This window comes from Mesoplodon bidens, assembly GCF_964165515.1.
Source record: "Mesoplodon bidens genome assembly, chromosome: 4".
NCBI lineage: Eukaryota > Metazoa > Chordata > Mammalia > Artiodactyla > Ziphiidae > Mesoplodon > Mesoplodon bidens.
The window spans coordinates 116,601,650-116,627,999 of record NC_138160.1 but is presented as its reverse complement, the minus strand read 5'-3'; the positions used below and the strand labels follow the sequence as shown (position 1 = coordinate 116,627,999).

General features: G+C 42.4%; 1 protein-coding gene and 1 long non-coding RNA gene across 3 annotated transcripts in view; one reads left to right on the top strand and one right to left on the bottom strand.

Annotated features, from left to right (window-relative positions):
* The window catches only part of SPOCK1 (SPARC (osteonectin), cwcv and kazal like domains proteoglycan 1), a 549,178-nt gene that overhangs the window by 521,384 nt on the left and 1,444 nt on the right, over positions 1–26,350 (top strand). For both annotated transcript variants that reach the window (XM_081233050.1, XM_081233049.1), the window contains exons 7-9: positions 9,034–9,150; positions 12,964–13,185; positions 17,580–17,642. In XM_081233050.1, the coding sequence (XP_081089176.1) occupies positions 9,034–9,150; positions 12,964–13,185; positions 17,580–17,642 (402 nt within the window). The remainder of the gene's footprint in view (positions 1–9,033; positions 9,151–12,963; positions 13,186–17,579; positions 17,643–26,350) is intronic.
* The window catches only part of LOC308616706, a 252,155-nt gene continuing 245,139 nt past the window's right edge, over positions 19,335–26,350 (bottom strand). The window contains exon 7 of the long non-coding RNA XR_014015745.1: positions 19,335–19,690. This is a non-coding gene — a long non-coding RNA (uncharacterized lncRNA). The remainder of the gene's footprint in view (positions 19,691–26,350) is intronic.

The window sequence follows — 26,350 nt, the reverse complement described above, 5'->3', positions numbered from 1 at the left end:
TATGTGTGTGTGTGTATGTGTGGGTGTGTACATACATTTTCTTTATCCATTCACCTGCTGATGGACATTTACGTTGTTTCCATGTCTTGGCTATTGTAAATAGTGCTGCTATGAACATAGGGATGCATGTATCTTTTTGAATTATAGTTTTGCCTGGGTATATGCCCAGGAGTGGAATTGCTGAATCATATGGTAATTCTGTTTTTAGTTTTTTAAGGAACCTCCATACTGTTCTCCATAGTGGCTGCACCAATTTACATTCCCACCTACAGTGTAAGAGAGTTTCTTTTTCTCCACACCTTCTCCAGCATTTGTTTTTTTGTAGACTTTTTTTTTTTTTGCGGTACACGGGCCTCTCACTGTTGTGGCCTCTCCCGTTGCGGAGCACAGGCTCTGGATGCACAGGCTCAGCGGCCACGGCTCACGGGCCCAGCCGCTCCGCGGCATGTGGGATCCTCCCAGACCGGGGCACGAACCCGTGTCCCCTGCATCGGCAGGCAGACTCTCAACCACTGCGCCACCAGGGAAGCCCTGTTTTTTGTAGACTTTTTAATGATGGCCATTCTGACCGGCGTGAGGTGGTACCTCATTGTAGTTTTGATTTGCATTTCTCTAATAATTAGTGATGTTGAGCAGCTTTTCATGTGCCTATTGGCCATCTGTATGTAGAAGCTTGAACCCTTAATGCAGTGCCAAACCCCTGTTTGTATTCAGGGCAGGGAGTGGGGTTCTGACCCCTGTAGTCAAGTGCATGGTCTTTAACTTGGGGAAGAGGGTCTCCCTTGCTTATAGGGCTGGAGTAGAGGTGCAGGTGCAGGCACCAGGCATCACGGTGTGTGAGCAGATCAAGTGAATGTCAAATCAGGAGAGCTGGGTTTGAACGTCCATTTTACTGTTGACCATCTGTAGGACCTTGGCAATGTTGCCTAACCTCTAAGAAACAGCAGGGGAGTATCATATCCTACTAGCTGGCTTCAGGGGTTGTTTCATGTGAAAATACCACACGCGTGCTCTGGATTCCCATACTTTTCCGCTTGGTGGATCCACAAACACAAATAATCTCAGAGCCAGTGGTTACCGAGTGCTGAACACTTAAGTCTGTTCTAGTCCAGTCCTCCCATAATGCTGCGAGCTTGTTCTGTCATCACCTCCATTCTGCAGATGAGGAAACTGATGATTGGAAAAGTCACCTGTCCAGTCTCAGCTAGGATGGCAGAGCTGGCTTCAGAGCTCAGCTCTGTCTTTCTCCAGAGCCTAGATACTCTCTCCTGCCTCCCTGGGATTCTTTTAAAGCAGTATGACTGGTTATTGCTCCTAAAAACCATGCTAAGCAGAATCAACCAACCCTCACCTCTCTGAGTTCTAGCTGATTAGTGCCCACATTCCCAAGGGAGCTGTAGCCTTGCTCATCCTCCCTGTCTTTCAAGCTCCCGTGGAGTGTAGCACCCCCTGCTCAGCGTTCCTGCACACTCCCCCCACCAGCACTGGGGCACTTGCTGTGTGGCACGAGGGACCCAGTCCCTCTTGGGAAGAGGAGGCTGAAGGCTCCCAGCAGCATGAGGATGCCAGGGTAGAAAGAAGAGGCTGGACCATAGGCAAGGCAGTTCAGGAAGACATCCTTGAGTCGATCCAGTCCAGGCTCTGCCCGGCATCTATTTCGGCCCTGAAGAAGGCTCAGCTGGACCTTTTACAGAAGATGCTAATTGCAAACACTCTGAGTGCATCGATCCACTGCTGCTCCGATTAACTAATTATGCACAACAGCACCTAGAAGGGCTGAAGGAGATTAGTTTGAAAGGACCAGCACCAGGTCTTCATTTCTGAGAGGCCTCCCGGCCTGCTCCAGAGAAAACTCCTGTCTGGCCCAACTCTTTAATTACCTTCAGAGGCACTAAAGTTTAAGTTACATTCTTATTGTTTTCATATTAGCTTCTGCCTGAGTCCTGAGCTAAGCATTGCTGAGGCTAGGGTTGGGGAGGGAGGGTCCATGTGACAGGCGGGTGGTTTGCTCATTTGGCTCTTTAGTTGCAAGATTTCATGAGTTTCAAGAGTGTACCGGTAATTGGTTCCCTAGCAGAGGCTTACAGATATCCTATAATGCTTGTGTGTCGGATTTGCCATTTTCAAACATCCCCAATTGGGTGTTCAAATGTGGCTTCCGTTAGGATTTGTAACGCATGGACACACTCACACTTGCTCTGTTAGATAGTAACACTGTAGCTCTAAATGCAGAATGCCTATGGTCTGTCCCCACTTCTATTTTTTACCTCATCTCTTACATATTTTTATACCTCGGATTGTTTCCTTACCTTCCCCTTTTCTAATCCTCTAAGAGGGCTTTGCAGCGTGTCATTCAGCCCCCAAAGTCAGCAATAAGCCGAGATCAGCTTGGAACACCAGTCATCGCCCTTGGGAGCACTTTTCAAAGGAGCACAGGTTTCCCAGCTCCTATCTCTCCCCTTCCAAAGACTTTACCTATTTTGAAACTTCCTCAATAGCCCTTGGCTTTGTCTGAAGGAAGACAGAGGAGCCAGGGAGGAAGGGGTGATGGGGGCAGGCAGAGCCAGGCTACTGATGCTCGTTCAGTGAAGGAGCAATCCGCTCTCTCCCCAAGCACTGCTGACCTGGGCTAACTCCTCCATAGGCAAATACTCATAGATCAGAGTGCCCCCCTCCTCTCTCATGACCCCACCAGGGCTGCAGTGACCTTGTCACCGCTTTCTACCCTATGATGTTGGCCACAGTGCATCCTTCTCCCTCCCGTCAGCTGGGCCACTCATGATGCACTCCGGGCTTTGTTTCAACACTGTCTGCATTCAGAGCCCGTCGCGCTTAATACCCCTTAAAGCTTCAGGCCTTGTGGAGAGGGGAGAGAGTGCCCGGGTAGAAAAAGTGATTTCTACATTTTCTTTCCAGGGCTGTATACCTTCCACAGAGGCTGCATGTGCGTTATTTACACTTGCTTATTGCATTCTGTTCATATTTTCCAAACAGACAGGGAAAGCCCACTGGGAGAGCACCACGTTACCTGGGCCCTTCTCTGCCCGAGTGCTGTGCTTTCCTTGGGGAGGGAACTGTCTTCCTGCACATTTGGAGTAATGCAGTGGCCCTGTACTTTTCTCTAATAAAGCCCCAGGGGCTGCACAGGTGATACATGCTTCTGGGAGCGTAACAGGAAGGCAGCACGCTGGACACAGTCCTTCCAAAGATCCACTGTTCTCACACCAAAGCTAATGAAGGTGGGAGCCTACATGCTCCCTCCATCCTCTGGTACTCAGCTAGCTTCCTCCCATGCACTCTGCTGGCAGAGCTTCCTTTACCTGTGAGGGCCTGATGTTTCGATTTTTTTTCAACCCAGAGCATCACGGACCAAGTATATTAATTGCCTCAGTTAGTACTGGCTACCCACAAGCCCAATCAATCCAAAAAGCTGGTCCAGGACCCAGGGGCAGCCCAGCAAGATAATAGCCGAGATCCAAATCCTGTCTCTGACACTTGATGGCTGTTTGACTTGGGGATTTTATAACCACTGTGTTCATGTTTTCTTTCAATACATATATTTTGAACAACAATTATGTATCCATCTTTATGGTAAGTGCTGGGAATATCAGGTGTGGGGAAATCAGACCAATCCCTCCCATCATGGAGCTTTTCCACCTGGAGGAAGGCAGATAGATATTACAACCTGAATCTCTTGGACTTGTACTGACCCACCTACAAAATAAGGAGAGGAGAGATGTCATTCTTTATATCCTAGGCATCTCCTCAGGCTTTTTTTTTAAAAAAAAGCGTAAGAATAAAATTCTAACATATTATGCAGACAATTGGGAAATGGGAAGGGGAACATAAATTTATCAAGTCCCTGCTGTATGCCAGTAACTGTGAGCTATGTTTTGTTGTTTTTTGTTTTACGGTACGCGGGTCTCTCACTGTTGTGGCCTCTCCCGTTGCGGAGCACAGGCTCCGGACGCGCAGGCTCAGCGGCCATGGCTCACGGGCCCAGCCACTCCGCGGCATGTGGGATCTTCCTGGACCAGGGCACGAGCCCGTGTCCCCTGCATCGGCAGGCGGACTCTCAACCACTGCGCCACCAGGGAAGCCCTGAGCTATGTTTTATTGATAGTGTCTCATCTTACTCCATGCAGTGATGCTATGAGCTAAGCTTTATTACGCCATTGTCCAGATGGACGGACTGAAGTTTACAAAAGGCAGCAAGAGCACTGTTTTATACCCAGTTAATAAGTATGCGTTGAGAGCCTTCTTTTTTATTTACTTGTTTGTTTATTTTTGCCTGTGTTGGGCCTTTGTTGCTGTGCACAGGCTTTCTCTAGTTTCGGCGAGCAGGGGCTACTCTTCGTTGCGGTGCGCAGGCTTCTCATTGTGGTGGCTTGTCTTTGTGGCAGTGTGCAGGCTTCAGTAGTTGTGGCACATGGGCTCAGTAGTGTGGTGCACAGGCTTAGTTGCTCCGCGGCATATCATATGGGATCTTCTGGGATCAGGGCTCGAACCCGTGTCCCCTGCAGTGGCAGGCGGATTCTTAACCACTGTGCCACCAGGGAAATCCCATTCTTTATGCCAGGAGCTGAGGGCATAAGGTGCTGGGCCCCAAGGGCTGAGCCAGCCTTGGGGCATATTTTGTGTCGCTATGATCTAGAAGGGGAGATGTACACTGAGCCAGAAGTTACAGGTGTGCTGAGTGCCATCTGAGGAGGAAGACTTCGAAAGCATTATAGAAGGGAAAACTCACCTGGTTTGAGGGTTAGAGAATCGGAGAGAAAATACCTTTAAAGCAGAGATCTGATGGAGAATAGGCATTAGCAAGACAAAGAGAAGAGATGTGCTCCAGGGGGAACAGGTGTGTGGAAAGGACAGTAAGGGCAGAGCCTGGAGGCCGAGGAGGAGAGACTAGAGATGGATCACATGAGGAGTTGGGGTGAGCAGTTGGGAACCAGTGGAGTAGCTAAGTGGGGAAGCGACTTGATCAAATCTGCATTTTAGAAAGATCACTTTGGCTGCTGTTCGGCGAAGGGAACGTGGGAGCAAGACGGGGAGACTGATTAGGAGCCTGTTACCATTGTCTTGGTGGTGGGAGGTCATGGTGGCACCATGGGCTGGCAGTGGGCTAGCAAGAAGCAGGCAACTTTGCGTGGGAGTCCAGGACATCAGGCCCAGGTGTTTGCCCTGAGGGCCATTCTCTGACTACGGGAGGAGGCGGCGATTGGGGTCAGTGGATCTCCAAGACGCCACCAACACACCAGCCATGCTGGGCAGAACTGAGATCATGGAAGGAAGATGGAGACTAACCTGTAGGAACAGGAAGGCAGATATGGAAAGACTGAGGGAGAGGATGCTGAGCAGAGACGACTGGGAGGATGATAGCAATTAAAACTGAGCTGAAGCCAGGGCTGGGGGCAAGAGGGAAGAGAATGGAGAGTAGGAGGGCAGGGCACTGACTGCGCCCACCACTTGGGAAGGTAAGGTAGTGGACAGGGATCCAGTCCCGGCCTCTGTGACTGAGCCAGATCCCTTCCCAAGACAGAAGCATCTTTCCCTCTGACGATCAGATGCTGGTTGCCTGAGGACCTTGCTTCTCTCACCAGGAGGAGGGGGGAGACCATCAGACACCCCTCTAGAGATCATAGGAGTTGCCCAGCTCCAGGCAGAGCGTGAGACGGCCGGTGGATGTGGTTTTATGGTGTCCTCCACACTGAAATTACTTTTTCCCCAGGGAGGAACCGAGTGTGTGAGAGGTACCCTTCGGGTCCCCTCTTTCTCAAAGCGTTAGTCCTCCTTTCCGACCTTTAGCAGGGGCTATAATAGGCATCTTAAAAGGCAAGTGCTTGTCTCCCACTGCCAGCCTGTTATGGCTAGAATACCAAATCTGAGCAAATAGCTCTCCGTGTGCTGTTGCCTTTGATTATTTTTTTTCTCTGGGATATATCTGGCTCCAGGCAGACTGTGCCTGACTTTCTCCTTGTAAGGACCATTCGGTTGAGGACACTGTGAGTGAACAGGGCCCAGTAATTGAGCGCCTCCTATCTCCGATTCAGCTTTCTGACCTCTGTCTACCCAGGCCGGTGGTGTCCTGCTTGAGGACTTCTCCCTGAGCGACAGATTTGCTCCTTCAAGACTCCAGTCCCTGATTCCATCAGCCATCCAAAGCCTGTGTACTTTGGGAAGTCGGTGGGAAATTCAGCCATCTTCTAAAGATACAGATTAACTGCACATCTGTCAGGGTTTAGTTAAACATGACTGACTAATTTATCCTGCAGTGTGAGATGGGGATTCATTTCCTTTCCAAGTTGACTTGGCAATTTTCTCTGCTCAAAGAACATTTAGAATAGATAGTGTGCATGGCAATCAGGAAGAAATAGATGCTATTAATTTTCCATTTTTCAAATGTGAGATTGACTATAGAGCCCATTCTCCTCGGAAAACAGACCACCTCCTCTCCTGTTTAGAGCTGTGCACTGTCTGAAAAGTCAGAAAAGAGGGCCTTCTATTCCCCAGAGGGTCTGAGTTGGGGCTGATAAGCATGTTAGTGGGGGCCTGCGCCCGGGGGCCAGTCCTGGTACCTGGCAGAGCCGTGTGGCGCCGCCATCAGTCACAGTTCCTCCTCCTCCTATGGCTCAGCATGAGATGCGGGTTCCCAGCTTGAGCGAGCTTGTGATCTCCTTCCTCGGCTAATCTCTACAGATTAGAGGGAAGGACTGGAGGCACAGGCTTGCGTGTCAGGATATCATGATGGACCTCCGAAAGTTGGAAATCCCAAAGGGATAGCTAACTTCATCCAGCGCTCGCCATACAACGTTCTGCCGTGATGGAAATAGTCTGTATCTGCGCTCTCCCAGATGGAGTCATTTGCTAGCCGCGTGTGACTACTGAGTACTTGGAATGGGGTGGGTGCAACTGAGGAACTAAATGTTGACTTTTATTTCATTTTAGTTTATTTAAATGAAAATAGCCACAAATGGCTAATGGTGACTCTGTTGGATAGCACAGGTATCTGTGTTCACCCGTTTCCTGTGTGGCCAAAGCCAGTTGTGTTTAGGTATATTTGTCTTACTGGTTTTCTGAATGCTGTTCTATTTGCTCCACATTTACTGATAAGTTGTCAATTTAGAAATGAAAACAATCGTAGAGGTAATAAACATCATAGCTGGCACATGCTGAGTAATTACTGTATACCATGTGCTTTGCTAAGCCCTCTAACACACCTCATCTAATTTATAGTCACATAATGATACCCTGAGTTTACGGATGATGAAATGGAGGTGCTGAGGGGTGAAGTGGCTGGCTTAAGTCACCCAGCCAGCCAGTGGTCCAGCTGGGATTCACAGCAGGCAGTGAGACCCCAGAGCTCTTATATACTCTGCTGCCTCTCCCGACAGACCTCAGTACCATTGCCTGCCTGGTGTTTTAAGGTACAGTTGTGTCCTGGTTGTTGAATGCCAGGTATTGTCTTGAGGTCATTAGCAACCTGCGTATAAACAATGGCGGCCACACACTCCATGCTTTACAGAGTTTAGCTCTGGCTCCTGGCTGGAAGGAAGGAAGCAGCTATACATGTGCACCGAGGTTGCACAGACCCAGTCTGGGTCTGCTCACCACCTCCCCTCAGATGGAGGGCAAGAGAGTCCTTTCCTGCCTGAGGGCTGGGAGCTTTGGCTCTTGTTCTCCATCAAGGACCAAGCCCCAGGCTCAGGAAAGCTGGGCTTTCCTGAAAGCAGACATGAACTATAAAAATGAGGAGAGGCTCTGCCTAGTATTGTCTTCTGGAGGGGATTCATCCCTTTGCAGCTCAGATGGGGGCTGGTCGCCTCAGTTGAGTGAGAGCCTGCACTTAGTGAAGGCTGGATGGGAGTTTGAGCGAGACCCTCTGCTCGTTTGTCACTACCCCCATGCCTTCCACTGGGGTCTCTGAACTGATAGGTTCTAGCCTTAATCTACATCTTGTCAGCACCATGAGACATTCAGAACCTGGCTCTGCATTGTAATGTGGCTTGCTTGGCTTCACAGCCTGACTCCTGCAGCTTTAGAATTTGGGAAAACTGACAGTTGTGGGGTTCACTTCTTATTTACTGAGGCTTCTTATTTACTGAGGCTTTACCTCCTCAGGTCTCTAATTCCTGTCCCTCCAGATGCGAACAACCACTAAATGCATTGCTGGTTTTTCTGCCTCTTGGGAGTGGCCCACTGCCTGGACCCTTTGTCAGAACTCTCAGCACCCAGGAATTAGGGTAAAATCAGGCAGCTAGGGAAAGTCAGCTCCCTCCTCTGCACCACTGTCCCTCCTTTGGGGATTTCTCTCCTCCAGTCTTAGCTCTCTATGAGACTGTCAAATAGCCTGCACCCACCTACCCACCTGGATTTTCTTCTTGTTCTCAGGAGTATTCACTGGCCTTGCTCTGTCATACCCTAAAAGATGAGCCGGATAGCTAAAGATGGGCTGCATATAGAAAGGACCCTTCCAGGGACAAGGCATCCATCTGTCCATAGGGGAAAGTCAAGTCAGTCTGTTCAAAGGCCAACAACATAAGCCACATCCACAAACCCAAATGTGGGCTAAAGCAAAATTGAGACTCACTCTTACTGGGATCTTTTGGTGTCCCAGGCAGCCTTTCCCTAAGAGCATTAGCTATTCCTAAATGTTAATCTCTTGGCATGAGTTCAGTGGAAAACATCTTCTCTGGCAACTGCAATAGCAAGTTTGACCGGGTTAGCAAAAGGGACCCGTGACGGTCTTTGGAGGCTGGTGCGTGATCGCGAGGCCATCCCAGCTTGCTTTCAGAGTGCCAGGGCAGTCCAGGTTCAGTTTTGCATGGTGCTGCTTGCCATGGGCGTCTCGGCTCTCCCTTTGTCGTACTCTTTACCTGTGAGAGCAGCATCTTTGGGGCATTTTCACAGTGGCATAAGGAGCTATATCCTGGTTGGAGAGGGAGGTCTGTTAGGAGCATCACGTGTTGAGGGTAGAGAGCTCAAAAGAGGAGAAGGCCCACGGACTCACTGTTTCTTCCATCTGCTTTTCTCCAGCCTGCACGGACAAGGAGTTGAGGAACCTCGCTTCCCGGCTCAAAGGCTGGTTTGGAGCCCTCCATGAGGATGCAAACAGGGTCGTCAAGCCCACCAGCTCCGACACAGCCCAAGGCAGTAAGACCGCTTTACTCTCGCTAATTTATCTCATTTTAAACACCACATTCCCTCCTCAGTTATTGGATGTTGTTGACTGACCACCCCGAGATGCTGTTGTTAAAAGAAACACTAAGTTAAATGTATACACTGACTTGAAATATGCCCCAGTTTCAGAAATATTAAAATATGGAGGAGAGGGAAATGCCTTAGAATCAAGAAAATACTACAACAACTTAAGTTTTTTTAAAGTCTGCTTGCAAAATTATCACGTGTTTAGTACAGTCCTTTTGGGAAATACATTTAAGTATATGTAAAGATACCAAAATAACAAACTACTGTGTATAAAATAGATAAGCAACAATATACTATATAACATAGGGAATTATAGCCATTATCTTGCAATAATCTGCAAAAATACTGAATCACTATGCTGTACACCTGAAACGAACACAATATTGTACATCAACCATACTTCAATTAAAAAATGTATAGAAACACAGCATTTTAACAACTGTAAGCACGTCGTGGCATGGCATATACTTCAAATGTTTCCTTGCCACGTAGAAAAAAAAATTTATGTCTGTGTGTGTATGTATACACACACACACTTTACAGACTGTCTTATAGCCTTCTTTTATCATCCAGCAATTCACTATGACTATCTTTCTAGGCTGCTGAGTAGTAGTATTCTGCCTTATCATCACTATATAGAATCTCAATGTATAGATACAACATAATTTATGTAATTAGACCTTTATTTGGGAGCTTTGAAGTTGTTCCTAATGTTCAGCTATTATAAGCAACACGGTAGCAAACATCTGTGATAGCTTAGCTCTATGCATTTTGTTTTCCATAGATAAACTCCCAGACAAGTGTTCCCTCCACCATCACTGAACTGGCAAGAGACCATACCCAGAGCCTCTCCATAAGCTGGAGAGAAAACTCAGAGTAGGTCTGCCTGTTTGTACCTTGACGGAGCCTCTCACTGCCTTTAACGCAAAGGCCATTAGGGGAGAGCTCCTGCCCACAGTGGCCGATTGGCACAGAACAGCATAGTCAACAATACAGTTGTTGAGATGCGTGGAGCTTTGCCACAGCCTCTTCTGTGTAGAGATTTTTATACTGATTTGTCAAAACATAAAAACACACGTTATTTAAAACAGAGAGTATTTCACCCCATCCCTGATGGCACATTTGTGTGGACAGGATTTCTGAATGTAATGCTCCTGGATTGAACTAAGGAGGTAAGAAGTGATACTGGCAATTGGTGGGACCCAGAGTTTAACCAGCATCTGGTCTTCAGCCCAAATTAGAATGATCTTCTTAATTTCGGGTTTATCCTTTGCTATTCATAGCCATCTAGAGATACTAGTAGAGAATGTTGATCCTAGGGGACAATTCTTTCACTAGTTTTTTTTTTTTTTTTTACCTTAAGGGAAAGGTAGATTCTGGGAAGCAAATGCTAAGTGTCCAAAGAGTGGGTCCTGGGGTTGTAGTATCTGTGGGAAGGGGGATGTAAGAGACTTTCTTTCCATCCCTGCCAAAGGTTTCCTTGGGAGTTTGTGGACAGTTAATTCACAGGTAGTCTCTAGAAGCTTTTCTCAGGGGTCTTCCAGGAGCCACTGAGTCCCTGGGCTTTCTGAACGACCTTTCAATGAAGAGCAGATTGACGTGAAAGAGCTGCTCCTCGCAGCCTCCAGTCCTGGGAGGCCCCTTCTGCCTCCCAGGGAGCCAGGGAGCCTGCAAAAGGCCTGCCATTGGCTACAGGCAAATCAAGTCCCTGAAGAGGTGTTTAGGTTGGATGTCCTGAAGCAACTGGAGCCGAGGGATATAAAGGAATGGCACTTGGTGAGCCCACGAGGCACAGGAGGGAGAGACGTTTTTGTCAGTCCAGGAGTTCTGAAGGGGAAAACCACGGAACCCTAGAAGTGCCATGAGCTCGGGGCCAACCAGAAGGGCTGCTCTGTTCCCCTGGATATCAGATGCAGGTGCCTCTTTTCTAGAGCCTTCCAAATTTGGCACTTTTCAGTGGTCAGTCAGCAGTATTAAAATGTCCCTTTCCTGTGTATTAAAATGGTAATATCCTACATTGATGCATATTACATAAAATATTCTGTAGAAAAGTGTGGAGCCATTTAGTGTCAGAGTCTTAGTGTCAGAGTCAATTATCTTGCTTTATTCAGTCGCCCCTGAGGGCATCATCATCACAGAGATTGTTCAGTCATGACCTTCAGTCAAAGAGGAGGCCAGATGATGTTCCATAGTCTCTCAAAATCAGGATCTTTTCTAAGATGTGCTTTAAGATATCAAAAGGTATAAATTTAAAAATGGAAAGATTTTTGTATGTTGGAACGGGTAAGTAAACTTTGCAGTAGCTAGAAAACTTCTCTCAACAAGTTCTTCTGTTGAGCACTTCCTGTGTGCCTGTACTGGCTTCTGGAGAGTGAAGACCCTGTTGTAAAGATGCTACTTTAAAGGGTGGGCACGCTTTGCTCCATCTTATATCCTGCTGACTAAGCAGGGGTTCCTGGTGAGGCACGTAGAGCCTGATGAGCAGGCTGTAGGTTAGAACCCTAGAGGGTCAATCGATCCCATCAGGATTCTCAGTGACAGTCACGGCAGCAGCCCTTGCATTGCTCATCCCTAAACTTGGCGCCCAAGCCAACTGGATGTCCTCAGGGTAGGAGGCTCCTGTGTCATGCGAAGCAGAGGCAGCCCTGGGAGAGGAGGGACTGAGAATGTAGACTCAGGGTTGGGCCACCTGGGCTTGAATTCCAGCCCCACAATTGTATGACCTTGAGCAAGTAACTTAAATCGTGAGCTTCTTTTCTGTAATCCATAGGGAGGATAAAGCATCATCTCTTAGGGCTGTTATAAGGATTCAGTGAGATAATTAAGTATAAAATGCTGAGAAGAGTGCCTTCAAAGTGAACTCTTCATCATTTTCTGGGGAAAATAAAACCAGTCCTAGAAATCCAGATTATGGAATAATTTAACATTGCCTGGTGCTTTGATTCCGAAAGAAAGATGAGTTTTACATGTGGGGTATGCCTTCTCTGGGGTTTGTCTACAGTACACTCAGTATCCCGAGTGTTAAGCCAAGTGTTATTATTCGAGCACATACGGTTCCCACTGTAGAAACAAATAATTCTTTAAGAAAACCAACCCTCCTCCACGTACCCCGGGAAATAAAAAAGAAATACTGAGTCATACATGATTCCATGTCATGTATCTCTTGAGGGGATTGCAGAAAAGAAAAATGGGGAACAGAGGCAGGTACCCTGGCTTGTTCTCCCATTAATGTTCAGACTGCTTGGATTGAACAGTCCTTTGGGATATAATCAGTGCTTCTGGATTGTGCCACATAGTTTCATCTCACTGCCATCCTTTTACGATAGTTTTTTTGTTTTGGTTTTTCAAGTAGTGTTTTTTCCTCAATATAAAAGCATAGTTTGCAGTATTATCTGTTAGTCCTCTTACTCACCATGGTTGTACTCTTCCTTTTTCAGGCATCCCCTGTTTTAAGGAAGTCTAGTAAATGAAAATCCCTATTTACATCACAGATAAATTAGGATTGGGGATTTATTCCCTTTAGAACATATTCTCCTCAAATGCTGACTTCTGTTTTAGCACATTTTAGATTGTTTCATTTAAAAACCAACCAACCACCACCACATGTTCGGTAGAAGGCTGCTGAGACTGTACCCATGGAGGGGGAAAGTACCAGGGGACGAGGTGGAGAGGGTGGGCCCTGGGGCTCCTTTGGGGGCAGAAAGCAGGGCAGGAGAGAGTGGGCTTGGTGGCAGCTGAGACATGTCCTTCCCTCTACAGGGTTTGACACCAGCATCCTTCCCATCTGCAAGGACTCCCTGGGCTGGATGTTCAACAAGTTGGACATGAACTATGACCTCCTGCTTGACCACTCAGAGATCAACGCCATCTACCTGGATAAGTACGAGCCCTGTATCAAGCCTCTCTTCAATTCTTGTGACTCCTTCAAGGATGGCAAGCTCTCTAACAATGAGTGGTGCTACTGCTTCCAGAAGCCTGGAGGTAAGGCAGGAGGGAGGTGGGGCCCAGAGGGCAGGGCCACCATGCTGTGCAGGGAAGGGCCCCCTGTCACGTCCTGGGGAGATAGACAGGGATCAGCAAGCAGAAAGACACAGCTAGAGAATAAAGCAAATGCTCTTTTCTCCTCATTGACCTCCACTTTTCAGCATGGTAGGGAAAACCCAGGAGCATAATTAAGGAGTGTGTTATTCCACTCCTCCTTTTAGGAAAATCTTTTAACTGTTGTGCCTCAGCTTTTCCATCTGTAAAATGGGCGTAGAAACCTTTGCTACATAATTCCCGAGGTCAGTGTAAGATCTTTCATGTCTTTGTTTTTTGTACATTTTCTTCAGATTAGGTTCTTAGGTGTTTCTGTTTGGTTTCAGTAGGAACTCTCTCTATACTAAGACATTAGAATTGGTCTCATCATAGGTGTTGCAAATAGTATTTTTCCCCAAATTTGACTATGTGCGTTTTCGCTAGGGTGAAATTTAATATTTTAAGATAGTCAAATTTCTCCATCTTTTATTTTGGGACTTCTTAGAAGCCATAAGGCTTACGTTAAGCTTAGAAAGGCATTTCCCACTGTGAGATAGTAAAGCAATTCTCTTTTGTTTTCTTTAGAACCTTTGTGGGGTTTTGTTTGTTTACTGAAATCTCTTATCACTTTAGTTTTTTGTGTGTGTGCAGTCAAATAGGGTCCCAGCCCCGATCCCTTGAGATGGCTGTCCACTTGCCCATTTGTCATTTATTGACTAACCCATCTTTCTCCCACTAGTTTGACATGCTTCCTCTATCATATATAAAACTCCTCTATGCTCTGTGTATATCTGTGTATTCCTGGGTGCTTTGTCCTACTGATTGACATGTTTTATTATTTAGTGGACCACTCTCTCCTACCATTAATCTTCTTTCAGAATATTGTTATATGTCCTATATGTTTGAACTCTTTGAATTTTATAATCAGTTCATTCAATTTAAAAAAACTGGTATTATATTTAGAATCAGGCAAAATTAGATTAATCTAGAGAGAGTTGACAGCTATATAATATTGAACGCTTTTATCCTAGAACAGGGTTTGTCTGTTAACCAGCAAGCTACAAGTTTTGTTTTCACAGATGTTATACTTCCCTTGTGTTTATTGTTGTTGCCAGTATAGACAAAATCCATTTTTTCCCATTATATTTCCTCACTGGTGATTGCTTCACTATTACATTTGTTCCCGGCCACCATACTAAATCCTCACCTTATTTATGATGGTTATTCTTGTTGGTTTCCTTGAATTTTTCAGGTGTGCAGTCATATTATCTGCAAATAGTGATAATTTTTTCTCTTTTCAATTTTTGTACCTCATTTCTTTCTAATCACATCAGCTAGTTCTTCCAAATCGATGTTACATAATAGCCATGCTTTTTACTTCAATAGGAATATTTGTGGTGGTTCAGCATTAAGCTTAATGATAGCTTTGGGCTTGAATTCATATAAATTCATGTGGCTTTAGCTCCAGGTTGAGGCTGAGTGAAGCGAAGCCTCATTGCTAATACTTCACCTGGAGGGGTGATGCCAGGGCCCTGAGAGGGAAGTAACTGCCTTAACCACGAGGCACAGCTGAGCCCCTGGCCACATGCGATGTCTCCAGATAGGCTGCCCTTTCAGCAGTTGTGGGAGGGAGCCAGGACCCACCTATGGAAAAGAATGGCGTCTAGGAGGAGCTGAGCAAAATAACTTGTTGTCGCTCTTTGTTTCTTATTTTGTGTACTTCTCCCATTTTCTTAAGTTAGTTCCTTTATTTTTTTGATAAAGTTCCTACCACCTCCCTTCCTGACCCAGAACCAACTTTGGGAGTTCTATTTACCCTCACCTTTCTTTATTATTTCCTCTATTTTTAATGTATCTACTTGAGGGTAAAGTTTTCCTCCAAAGCACTCCTTTAGCTGTAGGCCATAGGTATTCATAGTTTGTATTTTTATTATGGTTAATTTGTAGATATTCTACAATTAAGGATCTGGGTACCTCTTTGGCCCAATAAAGCTTTTAAAGAGCACTTTTAAACTCTTCGTGTTGACTGTTTTTGAGATCATTCTTTTCTTTATTGCCAAGTTTTAGAAGTTTTTTCAGAAGTTCTCATGGGAATTAGTCTTTGAATGTTTGAAAATATATACGTTTCCTTTATACAAAAGCAAAGATGCTAAGTATAAACTTCCTGGAATCATAGTTTGCTCTCTTGATACCTTAACGTTATTCTCCTAGCCCTGGATGTAGTTACTGAAAGAGTGAACCCATATGAATTTTTCTCCCTTTTGGTGGTGATGTAACCATTTTGCCTGGAAGCCAAAAGGATTCTTTGCCTTTCACGGATATGAACTTCCTTGGCCTTTCACGGATATGAACTTCCTTGGACATGTTTTAGTTTTGCTCAGGCTATATCAATCACTTTTTCCTGAGACATGTTATCCTCTTTTGAGCTCTAGAATTAAAACTTTTTTTGTTCCACGTGTTTAGTCTCTTCTCATCAGTCACATGGACGTTTCACATCAGTTTTGTTGCTTCAGATGTAGCCTTCCTATCTTTAATGGCTTAATTTTCCTCTTTATGTCATTTATATCTTTGAGCTTTTGTATCTGTGCATTAAAATACCTGTAGATGGTCTTTTTTCATTAGAATCTTTGGTAAATATTTTCTTCTCAGCAGCATACATTTTCTGTTACCAATTTTTCATGTGAAGTTTTTTCTTGTTCGTTCCTCTCTTTTTCTTGCAGCATTTTTAGTAGGTCTCAGGCTTGATTCATTTTTACTTATAAGTGGAGTTTTTAAAATTACTATAGGACAGTTTGAGAAAGGGGCCTGACAATTAGAAACTTTCTTCCTAGTAAACTGGCAGAGTGCTTATGATTGTGATGCTCCTTCAGGAGCAGTCTTCTAAATGCCTAAAGATTTTTTTCTCTGTATTTCTTCATAGGGAGATGAGCATTTCCATTTGTACCTACCTCATATGGTGACTGTAAAGATTAAATTAATTAGGAGAAAGTTCTAAAACATTAGCTGGTGCATTCTGACAATTCTTCTTTTTTTTTTTTTGCGGTACGCGGGCCTCTCACTGCTGTGGCCTCTCCCGTTGCGGAGCACAGGCTCAGCGGCCATGGCTCACGGGCCCAGCCGCTCCGTGGGATCTTCCCAGACTGGGGCACGAACCTGTGTCCCCTGCATCGACAGGCGGACTCTCAACCACTGCGCCACCAGGGAAGCCCTAGATGCTACTTTTAATCATCAAAGAAAGATGGAGTTTGGTCTCTTTTTTGTTGGTTTCAGGTGGTATCTTTCTCCTGTACTCTGAAATCATCTTAAACCCAGAAGTCAAAAACAAGTACTTGACAGTCAGTTTCTCTCAAGGAATGAGCAGCAAGACCAGGTGGCATTGTGAAATCCGAAGGGTAACAGATGTAAATAGGCACTCAGGTACCTTCTGCAGACCCCACACTTGTACTTACAGAGGTAGGGTAAGTGCTCTGAGAATCCAAATGTCATGGTCTTTGCTGGAGAACCATGAGCAAATAGCAGAGCCACAGCATCTGCAAAGGCCGGTCATAGTAAAATTAAGATTAGTGAGGTTGCCTTTCTTTTTGCTTGGAGTGGAAGTCAAAAGGGTACCACACACTTTCATATGCCCTACTTTAGCCATGTGGCTCCCACTGTATCAGCCCTTCACTTGAGAATGGACAGTTTTGAGCTCGTTTGTAATAACGCATGTTTTATCACTGAAGACTTGGAGGCTGAGAGGGAGAAAGAGGCCCAAAGTACTTACCTAGGAGGTGGCAAAGCCAGGAGTTAAGGTGTCGCCCTTCTGTCTCTCTAGATCTCTTCTGTATCTTCATAGTTGTCCCTTGAGACCTGTGTTTTACTTTCCTGGGGTAGTGAGCCATGAGGTCGGAAGTAGCCATTCTAATCGTCTTTTCTATCCTGCAGTAAGACCTGGGGTAGATTAAATATTTGTCCCAGTCTGTGGATTCAACACACCTACCCACTAGTAACCTTTTATCCTGGTTCTCAGCTCATAGAAGTCTTGGCTGATGAGATACTTTTTTTCTTTATATAAGGAAGTAAATGAAATCACTGACTAGACACTTTTGGTATTTGCTTGAATGGTTGGTGGGAAGAAAGATTCCTATACAGTGCAAGTAGCCCCCAAATACTATTTTAAGTACTTAGTGGTATAAAATGTTGTTTTTTTAAATTAGTGCCACTAATGGCCTGAATTTGTTTTGCTGCATAGTAACAGCAGATGGAGTAATTCCACTCCCAGGTGTGTCATTGTCTCCATTTCATGTCAAGAGTGAAGCCAATCATTAGCAATCATATCCCTTACCATCTGGAAACTGACTTTCATAAATTATTTTTAGGTCTCCCTTGCCAGAATGAAATGAACAGGATTCAGAAGTTGAGCAAGGGGAAAAGCCTGTTGGGTAAGTACCATTTCTTGCCACTCATTTAAACGACTAATTAAACCATCCGTGTCTCTTGTAATATTGAGCAGAGCCATGGTTATTCAATTGGGGACCAGTGTTTTGTGAAAGAATTGCCTCATATTACCCGAGACAGGGCTCTTCCAGGAAGCTGGTACTATGCGGTAGTCCACAGGACATACTCTGAGGGTCAGTTAGCTGGCTGAGAAACGCTGCATGCTCCATCAGCGGGAGGAGACGTCAAAGGTCAGCCCATGGCCAGTGGGCAGGTCACCAGGCTGAAATTGAGCTAACCCCTCCCTGATCTTGGCTTTTCCTTCTTTCAGGTATGGCCATTAAATGGAGCTCTCAAGAGTTCCTTCCAAGTTAAAATGATAAGATCTATAAATTATAGAATTTCCTACATTCTGCAGATCAAATTGTCCACTCAAGGAGGACGATGAGCTGAGTCCCTTCTAAATTTATCAGACAGGGTCCAAGGACTTGAGTGCACTTAAACACATTTCTGTTTCATGTGCATGATCATTGGACCCTGTCTCTACGTTTCTCCTCTTACCTTTTGTCCAAATGTTGAGGTGGAAGCAAGTGGGTTGTGCGAGTGTTTTTCCCTGACATGCAAATCTGTGTCCAAGGTAACAAATGCTGGCTGTTGAAGATTCCCTTTAGCTCCATACCCTCCTTTCTGCAGCACGCAGACCAGGCCATTGCTGAGACATCAGAGACACCTCATTTGTTTGCCCACAAAAGAGCCTGCACTGCTTCCCTTGCTTTTTCAAAAGAGAGCGGACAGCTACAACACGAATTATTCTTGTTAAACATTCAGAAGCAGGTTTACCCCCTAAACAGCCTGCCATTTCAGGCGTTTATCTATTTTCTTGAAGGAAACAGGCACGTTTTTTGCAGATTGGTCTGTGAACTCTGGCCATTTCTCTTCACCTGATGTTTGTGCCACCTCAAAGTGCATCTTATTTCCCTCCTTCTACTTTTGAAAATTATTTCACTGGCTTGCCTTAGACTTCCCACTTCTGATAACACCCTTTTCAGCTCACCAAGAACTCCAAAGTCGTTGTGATCTGGACCTGAGTGTAGGTTCTTCTCCAGTGTTGAAGACATAAAAGCATCTTTCTGGATCTCTCTTTCATTGGGCTTTCCTCCAGTGTAAGGACTTGTGCTCAATGATCTGATTCTTCCATGTGCGAGGTTATTTTGGGTTTGAGTGATGTGCTTAAGAGAACTAATAGAGAGTGCTATCTTTGGATGCATGGATATCTTCTTACTGCTTCATTGATAATGAGATATTTTTAAAGTATGTGGCCTCATAAAATGTCTCATCTTTTATTTTCCCCAGTTCACAGGAATGAAAGGCCTATCTTTTTCCTACTGTGAATCCCACCTAGTTTTAAAGCTCACTTTACCACATCTGCCCACATAGGGATATTATTCCAGCTGACTCATAGAAATACCATTTATCTGCTTAAAATTATCTTTTGCAGGGGGAAATCTCCTAATATAACACTTGTGTATTCAGGGGCATTCAGATTCCTAGCAAAGACAAGCAATAACAAATTATAGTCAGTTATAATTACTGCCTACTTAGAAAAGAATGGTAATTCTATTACCTTACAGATATAGAGCAGCACCTGCTTCCTACCAACGTGGGGCCTCAAGCCAGTATGTTTTTTGTGGGGTTTTTTTGGGTCTATTAACTGCTCTTGTTTTCCAACTGCAGCTTAAGGAGGAGGATCAGCATTTCCTCAGCTTTCTACTTGTTCTCAAAAGAAAGCATCTTTTTTTTTTTTTGTCCTTCCTTCTGTTCCCTGAAGACCAGGGGTGCTGTGCACTGGCTGAGCAACTAAGAGTATGGGCACTACTTCTAATTGCAGCACCAGCAGACTTACCTGTCACTTAGGAGGGATTTTTCTGGGGGCAGCTTCCTAGCTGTGATCTTTGAGAACATGGTCATCTTGGAATAGCTTGGTGAGCAGTTGCTAGAATCAGCTGGATCTGAGGTTACAGTCTGCCATGCCACTCTTCTTTCCAATTCTGTTCTATGAAATAAAATAAAAGGTCAATTTAAAAACACAGTCACTCTCAAAAAATCACAAATAAAATTAGGCAGTAGAAGCCAGTGGTAAGCAGAAACCTCCATCTTCACATGGCTGATTAATGTTACTACTCAGGTTACACTGAGGAGAATTGTCCCATAGTAGATGAGCACGCAGTCATCAAACACACATGCCCCTTAAGAAAAATGAAAACTAAAAACTGTCATAAATATTACCTACAGTTGAGTGAGAATCAGATTGGTATCACTGATTTAAGAAGAGAAAATATTATCTTCAGAGTGCTCAGAGGAAATCACTTTGAACCTAGAATGTTAAATTTATCTCAGTGATCATCCAAGTGTGATAACAGACATATTCTCAAATCACAGATTCAGTAAGCTTACTAACCGTAGACTTACTAAAGGTTTTAATATGCAGAAGATAAACAATACCAGAAGGAATTATTGAGATACAATGTGGAAAAGAAATAAGGCATGCTGCTAAATCTAAACAAATATGAACTATAAAAATGTTTTGATATCAAGGTAGAATTAAAATTTCTGACTGTTGGGGCCAGTGATAAAAATGTGTCTGGTTTATTCAGGAATAAAAGAAAATATAGATTAACTAAGAAGAATATGATTCTCAGTGCATATTTTAAGGTAACAGTAAAAACATTGGAAAAAGAATAGATAGTTTTTAAACCTATGGAAGACAACCATAGAATAAAGAAAACTTGATCATTTCAACAGAAAGCAGGAAAGGGGGAAGATAGCAAACACAAGATACAGTGGTATATATAAAAACACACATATCTGTAATCACCATAAATGTGACTGGGCCAAATTCATTTATTATGAGACAGAGACTGAGAAAATCTGACAAGAGCAAATACTTTGTTTTCAATTCTTAAGAGAAAGAGGTATTATTATCTTGCTGAAATGTTACATTTACTATGTTGTTATGTCATCAATTGGTATACCCATAACTTTAAAACAAAATGTAACATTATAACAATTGTAACTATAGATGTAACCAACATAGGAGCACTCAATATATAAGGCAAATACTAACAGACATAAAAGGAGAAATTGACAGTGACACAATAATAGTGGGGGACTTCACCCCACTTTCATCAATGGACAGATCATCCAGATAGAAAATCAATAAGGAAACACAGGCCTTAAATGATATCTATACAGCATTCCATCCAAAAGCAGCAGAATACACAGTCTTTTCAAGTGCGCATAGAACATTCTCCAGGATTGATCATATCTTGGGTCACAAAGCAAGCCTTAGTAAAGTTAAGAAAACGTTAAGAAAATCGCAGTCAATATCAAGCATTTTTTCTGACCACAGTGCTGTGAGATTAGAAATCAACTATAAGATAAACACCGGAAAAAAGCACAAACATGTGGAGGCTAAACAACCAGTGGATCACTGAAGAAATCAAAAAATACCTAGAGACAAATGACAATGAAAACAGGATGATGCAAAAGCAGTTCTAAGAGGGAAGTTTATAGCAATACAATCTTACTGCAGGAAGCAAGAAAAGTCCCAAATAAACAACCTAACCTTACGCCTGAAGCAACTAGAGAAAGAAGAATGAACAAAACCCAAAGTTAGTAGTAAGGAAATAAATCATAAAGATCAGAGCAGAAATAAATAAAATAGAAACAAAGAAAACAATAGCAAAGATCAATAAAACTAAAAGCTGGTTCTTTGAGAAGATAAACCCTTTGACTCATCAAGAAAAAAGTGGAGAGGATGCAAATCAATAAAATTAGAAATGGAAAAGTTACAACTGACACCACAGAAATACAAAGGATCCTAAGAGACTACTACAAGCAATTATATGCCACTAAAATGGACAAAATCTTAGAAAGAATTGAACCTTCCAAGACTGAACCAGGAAGAAATAGAAAATATGAACAGACCAATCACAAGCACTGAAATTGAAAGTGTGATTAAAAAATTCCCAACAAAAGTCCAGGACCAGATGGCTTCACAGGTGAATTCTATCAAACATTTAGAGAAGAGCTAACACCCATCCTTCTCAAACTCTTCCAGAAAATTGCAGAGGAAGGAACACTCCCAAACACATTCTATGAGGCTACTGTCACCCAGATACCAAAACCAGACAAAGATACCACAAAAAAGAAAATTACAGGCCAATATCACTGATGAATATAGATGCAAAACTCCTCAACAAAATACTAGCAAACTGAATCCAGCAATACATTAAAAGGATCATATGCCATGGTAAAGTGGAATTTATCCCAGGGACACAAGGGTTTTTCAATATCCACAAATCATTCAGTGTGATACACCATGCTAACAAAGTGAAAAATAAAAACCATATGATCGTGTCAATCCCAAACTCCCAGTCTATCCCTCCCCCTGGTAACCCTAAGTTCATTCTCTAATTCTGTGAGTCTGTTTGCTTTCTAAATAAGTTCATTTGTATAGTTTTTTTTTTGGATTCTGCATATAAAGCAATATCATATGATACTTGTCTTTCTCTGTCTGACTTCACTTAGTATGATAATCTCCAGGTCCATCCATGTTGCTTTTCAATGGCTGAGTAATATTCCGTTGTTTCCATATATCATTTATATGCAGAACCGAAAAAAAATGATACAAACGAACTTATTTACAAAACAGAAGCAGACTCACAAACATAGAAAAACTTACGGTTACCAAAGGGGAAATGTGGAGGTGGGGAGGGATAAACTGGGAGTTTGGGATGGACATGTACACACTACTACATTTAAAATAGATAACCAACAAGGGTCTGCTGTGTAGCACAGGGAACACTGCTCAATATTCTGTAATAACATAAACGGGAAAAGAATTTGAAAAGGAATAGATACATGTATATGAATAACTGAATCACTCTGCTGTACACCTGAAACTCACACAACGTTGTATATCAACCATAGTCCAATATAAAATAAAAATTTTAAAAAAAGAACACACACACAAAGTAACAGAACTGCAAGGAGGAGTTGTCATATCTATAGCCTAATCAGAGACTCTAATATACCTCTTCCTGAAAATTTACAGTTCAAGTATACAAAAGAAGAAATTAACAACATAATTCACTAGCATTTTTATATATGTATTCCTGTACATAGGCATAGAATAGTCTGTTCAAACACACATGACATTTGTCATGGATTACACAAAAGAAAACTAAAACTAAGCATCTCAAAAAAGTATCATAGATGATATTCTCTACAACACAATACAAACAGAAGTAAAAAATGAGGTTACACAACCTTTTATGTCTGGGTTTTTTTTTTTTAATAATTAGTCAAAGATGAAATAAAGTAAAACTACAAAACGTTTAGACCTGAATGAAAATGAAAGCACTATGTGCCAAAAACAGAGAAGCAACTAAAATGAAACTTAGAGGAACATTCATAGCTTCAAATGCATTTCTGGAAAAAAAAACAAAACTAAAATTTCAAATCAAAAAGCTATAAGGACAACACAGTTAAGACTAAAGCAAAAAGAAATCAAATAGACAAAACTGACAATGTGAAAGCCTCAAATAGTATCATGAATTTAAAAATGGGCTGTAACCTCAGATATAGATGAATAGTATAAATTTGTAGTTCTCAAACTTCACAGCTTGAGAAGTACAGAAACACTTGGAGAGTTTATTAAAGCATAGTTTGCTGGGCCCCACTCTCAAAGTCTTTAATTCAGTAGGTTTGAGGTGGGCTCAAGAATTTGCTTTTCTAAGCAGTTTGTTTCCCACTGATGATGCAGCTGCTGGTCCTGGGCCCACACTTTGGAAACCATTGCTGTAAACCAACTTACAGCAATTACAAAAACCTAGTTGAAAAGGATACTATGAGTATGGGTCATGAAGAAAAAGAAGACCCAACAGGATTAAAAACAAAAACAAAAACACATTAATTTTCAATCAAAATCAAAATACTAATGTCACCTCCTAAAATAGGCACCAGGCTCAAAATATTTTTATGGGTGAATCCATGGAAGAGATCATTCTCATTTTATACAAAACATCTGGAGTACAGAAAAAGAAAAATACCTGAATCACTTTACAAATTAGTTGCTTTGATACAGAAATTGAAGAAACAAAACTATATGCCTCTATCACTCAGTAACGTAGATGCAAAAGGATCAGCAAATTGAATCCAATATATGATGACCAAGTAGTATTTATTCCAGGAAAGCAAAGATATATTTTTAAAAATTGTGCCACTCATTAAAAGCATATAAAGGATAAAAAATCCTATGATTCTCTCAAGTATTAATGTTATTGAATCAGGAAGGAATAGAAAATCTGAACAGACTGGTTACTAGTGAGGAGATTGAATCAATAATCAAAAATCTCCCAAGAAAGAAAAGACCAAGAGCAGATAGCTTCACTGGTGAATTTGACCAAATATTTAAAGAAGAATTAACACCAGTCCTTCTCCAACTCTTCCCAGAAAACTTCAGAGGAGGGATCACTCCCAAACTCATTTTATGAAGCCAGCATTACCTTGATACTAAAGCCAGAAAAAACACTACAAGAAAAGAAAACTACAAGCCAATATCCCAGATGAATATAGATGCAAAAATTCTCTAGCAGCACATTAAAGGAAAGGAAGATGTAAAATTTTCTTTGTTTGCAGATGATACGACTTAACCAAGGAGGTGAAAGATCTCTATGCTGAAAACTGTAAGACATTGATGAAAGGAATCCCATATTCATGGATTAGAAGAATTAATATTGTTAAAATATCTATACTACCCAAAGTCATGTATAGATTCAAAGCGATTTCTATAAAGATCCCAGTAGCATTTTTTTACAGAAATAGAAACACAATCCTAAAATTTATATGAAACCACAAAACCCCCAAATAGCCAAAGCAACTCTAAGAAAGAACAAAGAAGAACACTTCCTCATTTCCAGTTGTATTATAAAGCTATAGTCAACAAACAAGGTTGTACTGGCATAAAAATAGACACATAGAGTAACAGAACATAATTGAGAGCCCAGAAATAAACCCATACATATACAATCAACTAATATATTCAAAAGACAGTCTCTTCAATAAATGGTGCTGGGAAAATTGGACATTCACATGTAAAAGAATGAAACTAGACCTCTATCTTACACCACTCACAAAAATTAACTTGAAATTGATCAAAGATCTAAATGTAAGACTGGAAACAATAAAACTGCTAGGAAAAAAACATAGGAAAAATTTCTTGACATGGGCCTTGGCAGTGAGTTTTTGCATATGACACCTAAAACACAAGCAAAAGATCAAAAATATGTGGGACTACATCAAACTTAAAAGCTTCTGTGCAGCAAAACAATCAACAAAACGAAAAGACAACCTATGGAATGAGAAGAAATCTTTGCAAACCATATATCAGATAAGGGGTTAATATCAATATATATAAAGAACTCATACAACTCAATAGCAAAAACAAACAAAAAATTCCACAAATAATTCAATTTGACAAATGGACAAAGGAACTGAATAGACATTTTTTCCAAAGAAGATATTCAGATTGTCAACAGGTACATGAAAAGGTGCTCAGCCTCACTAATCATCAGGGAAATGCAAATCAAAACCACAATAAGATATCAGGTCCTGCTGTTAGAACGGCTGTCATGAAAAAGACAAGGGATAACAAATGTTGGCAAGGATGTGGAAAAAGGAGAACCCTTGTGCACTGTTGCTGGGATTATAAATTGGTGCAGCCCTATGGAAAACAGTATGGAGGTTCCTCAAAAAAATTAAAGATAGAACTACCATATGATCCAGAAATTCTACTTCTGGGAATATATCTGAAGGAAATGAATATACTACGTCAAAGAAATATCTGCACACCCATATTCATGGCAGCATCATTTACATTAGCCAAGATGTGGAAACAACCTAAGTGTTCATCAACGGATGAATGGCTAAAGAAGTTCATATATGTTTATATATATGTATGTATGTGTGTATACACACACACACACACACACACACACATATATGAACAGAACATCATTCAGCCCGAAGAAAGAAGGAAATCCTGCCAATTGTGATAACATGGATGGACTTTGAGGGCATTATCCTAAGTGAAGTAAGTCAGACAGAGAAAGAAAATACTGTATGATCACTTGTATGTGTAATCTAAAAACAAACTTTGAGACTGGTGGTAAACACAGGCAGAGTATGGGCAGTGGGAAAATTGGATTAAGGTGGTCCAAAGGTACAAACTTCCAGTTATAAGAGAAATAAGTACTGGGATGTAACATACAACGTGATATCTATAGTTAACACTGCTGTAGGGAAGATATGAAAGTTGCTAAGAGTAAATCCTGAGAGTTCTTCTCACAAGGAAAAAACCTTTTTTTTTTCTATATGAGATGATGGATGTAAACTAAATTTACTGTGGTAATCATTTCACAATATATGTCAAATCATTGTGCTATACACCTTAAACTTATCCAGTGCTGTGTGTCGATTATATGTCAATTACATTTCAATAAAACTGGAAAAACTTCTGAAATAAAAAGTTATTAATAAGAGTAGAACCACAGGGAAAAAGAGAACTCATCCAAGAAGGAATCCTATCTAACCTTGAGCAAGTCCTAGGGCCCTGTAATTTTGATTAGGTAATAACCAAGCATGCCATTCT